The 5809-nt window shown below is 38.9% G+C and overlaps 1 protein-coding gene across 1 annotated transcript; it reads left to right on the top strand.

Annotated features, from left to right (window-relative positions):
* The first annotated feature begins 1707 nt into the window (after positions 1-1707).
* On the top strand, positions 1708-3432 carry LOC127987844 (relaxin-3 receptor 1-like). The gene has a single exon (XM_052590203.1). The coding sequence runs from the start codon at positions 1814-1816 to the stop codon at positions 3014-3016; it is 1203 nt and encodes a 400-aa protein (XP_052446163.1). The 5' UTR covers positions 1708-1813; the 3' UTR covers positions 3017-3432.
* Positions 3433-5809: the final 2377 nt, after the last annotated feature.

The raw sequence follows: 5809 nt of genomic DNA, 5'->3' as shown, positions 1-5809 counted from the left end.
CGCCCACACTTCTGTTTTAAATCCGTTAATCTTAATTATTTAAGTCGGATATATTTCGCATAGCCTATTTAAAAATAATAAAAAAAAAAAAACATGAAAACAAATTTTTATTTTTATATTGGGCCTATTACTTAGTAGGCTATAAATTTTCCTTAAAGCGTCCCATTTTGTCCCAGGGCTTAGAACCTGTGCCCTAGTCAGGTCCATGCAGAAACTTGTGAACGATGCTCGGCGTCACCGTTTAGTGACAGCAGTGAATGCTCCAGGAATGTGTCGGTCACAGCGCCTATTAATCGCTGTTTTGAATCCAGCAATTATTTATTTAGAAATTATAAGATCTGATTATGACAAGTGTGGTATAAAAGCTTTGTTTATTAGAGGAATAATAGGTTAACTGGAAAATGTTAGATCGCGACCATGCTTTTGGACCCCATAGTCTTCATTTACGCGGCTTTGTTCTGGTTTGCCGGTTGGTCACGAATTTCCACAAATTCAGTAGCTATATTTAGGCATTGTTTCTTTTCCTAAATATTCATAGTCTAACCCTCTAATTTCCCAGGTTTATTTTATTATCTTTCGCTTTTAATAACTGTTTTCGCATCTCTTACTGTGGTAAACATTAAGGGAAATTAAAGATTTCATGAATTAAGAATTCGTTCGATTTATTAATTTGTTCCCTTATTTCACTTAAATCATGGGTTATTTAGGGAACAAAATTAATGAAACATGGACAATTGCCACATTAATAATTCGTAGGAATGAATTAACAAGTTGTAGGAATGAATAGACTACCTGTCCTGTCACTGTGTCCCGCAGCCCTGCAAAGCGCACGATATAAAACAGTTATCTGATGAAATGATTAGTAACTACATTTCTATTGCATTTAATGTTGAAGAACTTTTATGTTGTTTCTATTTTAATGTACTTTAAAGTTTAAATCACATTAAAAGCTTAATTTGTACATTGTGAATGAATGATGATGCTTTTATATATCGTCACCGTCACTCACAGCCGCTCGCACGTGTTGAGTGCGCAGCGCAACATTGAATCGGTTAACCGACCATCGACAGCCTTAATCGATTGCATCTCTTATCGACAATTAATCGATCATCGATTAATCGTTGACATCCCTAATATATATATATATATATATATATATATATAGTAATAGTATCTATATAATAAACATTATAGGCTATATAGTAACAGTTCTAAATTCTAAACAATTCTAAAAAGAAACATATTTATGAAACTGAAACCAAATGTCAAATAGCACTTATATTTTCTAGAATGCATTACTGGTATTGTGTCAAAAGATTAAGTGACATATTGTATCTTGATAACTTGAAAAAGAACTAAAAAACTTACATTTGAGGTATTTTAAGCTATAAGGTTATTTATCCAAAACAACATTCCCCTATAAAACCAAATCACAAGTCATTGAAGTCATTGAGCTTCATCCGTATGACTTTTAAAAACTTTACAAACTAATTTAGTATTACGAACCACAACACGTAAAACTTGGCTTCATTATCACATATCATCCGACAGTAAAGCGGCGCGTGCCTCAGCAGCGCGCGGACGCACGTCACGCTCATCGGAGTATAAAAGAATGTGCGCGCGCTGCAGAGCGCACAGAGGTGCGCGCGAGAGTGGGACTGATTAGACGGCGCTCTCGCAGCCGGTGAAGTAATTACACATGCCGGCAGTCAAAGTGCGGTTGCCACAATGAACTTGAGGTGAATTACATGAATGGATTCGTTTCTCCGTTTGCATCATTTCAACATAACAACGGACTGGGTGGGAGCCTGCCATGGAGAGGGATAACAGCACACAAACTCTAGAGCTGGGAGAATGTGAGCACACACTGGACACCAGCGTGGTGCTGGACAACTGTACTGACTCTGCCAGCGGGAACCTGTCTTTACGCTGCTGGCTGCAGTTGTTGACAAAGGAGTCTAGTTCGACGCTACAAGGTGATGGGTCTAGTTTGGCTGTGCGTGTGATGATCGCCCTCATTTATTCAGTGGTGTGCGCTCTGGGACTTGTAGGCAACTCTCTGGCGCTCTACCTGCTGCACTCGCGCTACCGGCAGAAGCAGTCTTCCATCAACTGCTTTGTGATGGGTCTGGCTCTAACCGACCTGCAGTTCGTCCTAACCCTACCGTTCTGGGCCATAGACACGGCGTTGGACTTCCGCTGGCCCTTCGGCAAAGTCATGTGCAAAATCATCAGCTCGGTCACCACGATGAACATGTACGCCAGCGTATTTTTCCTGACCGCCATGAGCGTGGCCAGGTACTATTCCATCGCGTCCTCGCTGAAGATGCACAGTCGCCGAGCGGCGGCGGCTGCGGCCAAGTGGATCAGCTTGGGCATTTGGGTCGTCTCCCTGATAGCAACCCTCCCACATGCTATTTATTCCACTATCGCCCAAGTTGCGCCAGATGAGGAGCTGTGCCTGGTCCGCTTCCCTGAAACGGGAAGCTGGGACCCGCAGCTGTTGCTAGGATTGTACCAGTTGCAAAAGGTCCTGCTTGGGTTTCTGATCCCACTGGTGGTGATCACTGTTTGCTATCTCTTACTTCTAAGAATCGTGCTTAGCCGTAGGATTAGCAGCGTGGCGGGCTCCGAAAGTGAGCAGGGGCGGCACAAGCGGTGCTCGAAGGTCACCAAATCGGTTGTGATCGTCGTCCTGTCGTTCTTCTTGTGTTGGTTGCCCAACCAGGCCCTGACTCTGTGGGGCGTCCTTATTAAGTTTGACCTGGTGCCCTTCAGCAAGGCCTTCTACAATGCCCAGGCATACGCTTTCCCACTGACTGTGTGCTTGGCCCACACAAACAGTTGCCTCAACCCGGTGCTCTACTGCCTGATCCGCCGCGAATTCCGGGCCGGACTCAAAGAACTCCTGCTGAGGGCCACGCCGTCCTACCGAAGCCTTGCCCGGCTGCTCCCACGCAAGGCCAAAGTAGCTGAGGCGCCCCCTGTACTGGTTCTTGTGCAGATGGATGTTTAAAAAAAAAAGCAGATTCTTCACGTTCATCTTGATTTTTGATTGACGGGACGAAGCAGGCGTGAGGAACGTCCTTTGGGAGCTGCCCCACTTTCCCTTGTGCTTGTTCAGAAACACTTTTGCGCATTTGTCTTTCTCTCTCAACTTCCACGTACCTTTTGACGCGCAGCCGCTTTCACATGCACCTCCGGTCACCAGAGCCCTTGGGAATTCAGGACCCATTCACCTTTGTTTGCTTTGCTGCATACTAGTAGCACATCTTAAGGATTTTTTTTTTCTAGAGACATCCTTCAAGGGAGCGATAAATTATCCATGTGTGTTTTCATGCTTTGAAAAAAGAAGAAAAAATGTTGAGAGTCTAGTCTTCTCTTATTAGATATAAAAAAATATGTGCGGGGGATCACTGGTTAACACATCAATCATTCAGTACTCTGTCAGTTATGCATTCGAATTTGTGTAGAATTTAATGAAGTTTCACACTTTTATTAGTCTTTCAGTGTATTTAAATCTTATGTTGTACAAAAAGCTAAACTAATAAAATACCTATGGTAGCTAAATAACGAAACAATAATTTTGTGATTTAACATTGACCAGTCAAACTGTGCAAGTGATGATGATTGATTTGAAAGAGATAATTCTCTTATCTCTTTTCAATTTGACCTATAATCTGTGTTTCCTATTCATTTAAATTAGTATTAAACAATATATATATATATATATATATATATATATATATATATATATATATATATATATATATATATATATATATATATATATATATATATACACACCACAATAGATTAGCATATCTGAGCCATTAAGAGATTAAAATAACATTTTGTCAATTTACTCACCCTCATATTGTTTCAAATCAACTTCACACCCAGAGAACAGTAAAGGAGATATTTAGCAGAATGTTCAAGCTGCTCTCTTCTTCACAGTGTAAACGGATGAAGCCCAGGGTTAAAAAAGGGGAAAAGCAATATGAAGCATCATAAAATTTGTCCACAAGACTCAAACACTATTTTCAATGTCTTCTTAAGTCATTTGAAAATTTCTGTGAGGAACGGCCTGTAATTTAAATGTAAAATCTCTCCTGATAGCAGTAGTCACCATTCACTTTCATTGTATGGAAAACAGCAGCTTGGCCATTCTGCTATAAATCCTTTTTTGTCAAACAGGTTTTGAAAGACATGAGGTGGAGTAAATAACAGAAAGTGCTCCCTGAAATCTTTTTTATGTTGGCTATATCCTCAGAGACTTCATCAAAAAGCCAGCTTTGGCATAAATATCTTTGTAGAAATATTCTCTTCAATAAATCATTTTGGGACTTTAAATACCCATTCCTGAGCCATCAAACAGAATAAAAAATCCAATCTGAGATAATTAGTAATATGGGTTTATTGACGACAAAATATAAAGCAGAGTTAAAGAACGTTAACTCATTAATGACATTTATTTATTTTATTTACATTTGTCAGTTATATATTTCAGCCTATTACTGCATCATTTCTCAGTCAATATACATGACAATGCCAGTGTAGGCTTTGAGGCTTTAGTGAATTGATACCTTCTAATATACACACTTGCACATTCCTTGCACGCAGGGAGAATATCTTATAGTAAAACGATTTTTAGCCTGGCATCATTAATCATTAGTCCTGCAATCTTCTGATACTCTTCAAAGGACATTGTTCCTCTGACCAAACCTTTACAGATTAGACAGATTTGACAGTTTAAGCCACTTTTGCTGGTTTATCTCCTCAATGACAATGCCAGGTCATGATTTAGGGAAGACTGGGGTGAGCTATCACACTTTTTTTTTTACATTGGACATTTTTATCATTATTGTACAGGAAACAAGATACAGTTCATTAAGAATCACACTATATATATATATATATATTGGGTGAATTGCAACAGGATTTTCAGATAAATATATGTTAAATATCATTACTAATATATTTACACTTACACAAATAACAAACAAACAAACAAAAAAAATGCCTCATAACTATTGCCATTAGCAAAAAATATGAATAATATATTGACCGATGGAAACTGTGGCTACATGTTCAATTATTAATCTATGACTTGTTACCATAAATTAATATGTAAAGAGCTTATATCCTTAAGAGAGGATCATCACAGCTGTGAGTTTCTCCATCTAGGTGTTGAGGGCATGCAGATGAGCTGGTGTGGGAGACCATTAATGAGCCAAACTGATTTATCTGAATCTGAACTCAACTGTGCTGAATAATTACTTGCGGTGACATTTTGGCCCAGTGTCGGAGTCAGTGGTGTGCTTTGTTGTCAGTATATTGAAGCCCATCGGGTGTGTTTTTGCTTGCTGAACAGTGTCTGTATGAAGTGTTATTACAATATTATGTTGTTTGTAAGAATATATTATACTAACCAAATTTGCAAAAAGTTCTTTGAGATAAAAATAAATCTTGCACACAAAAAAAAAGATGTTCAAATGATGTCTTAAGGTGTAATTTACCACAGTATTACACACAGCCTAATAAAATAGTGTCTTGTTGATTATGGCTATTAGTAAAAGGATGCTGTTAACTGAAATCTGCATCCACACCACAGGTGTCAGTATCAGTTCAAGACAATTTCAGTACTAGCCAGCGCAGCCAAAAGAAAGTCATATCATTCAAAATCAGCCTAAAAAAAAATTATTACAAAAAGTTGGATTACCTCTACATCATTTCTAAAACAACACTGGTAATTGAAATGTCCTGTGAGATACTACATCCACACCACTAGGTGTCAATATCAGTTCAA

This window comes from Carassius gibelio, chromosome B22, assembly GCF_023724105.1.
Source record: "Carassius gibelio isolate Cgi1373 ecotype wild population from Czech Republic chromosome B22, carGib1.2-hapl.c, whole genome shotgun sequence".
Lineage (NCBI taxonomy): Eukaryota > Metazoa > Chordata > Actinopteri > Cypriniformes > Cyprinidae > Carassius > Carassius gibelio.
The sequence above is the reverse complement of the archived record's forward strand: the minus strand, read 5'-3'. Positions and strand labels throughout refer to the sequence as shown.

Coding starts and splice junctions, on each gene's coding strand:
- LOC127987844 (XM_052590203.1), top strand. CDS start 1,814: ATGGAGAGGGATAACAGCACACAAACTCTAGAGCTGGGAGAATGTGAG.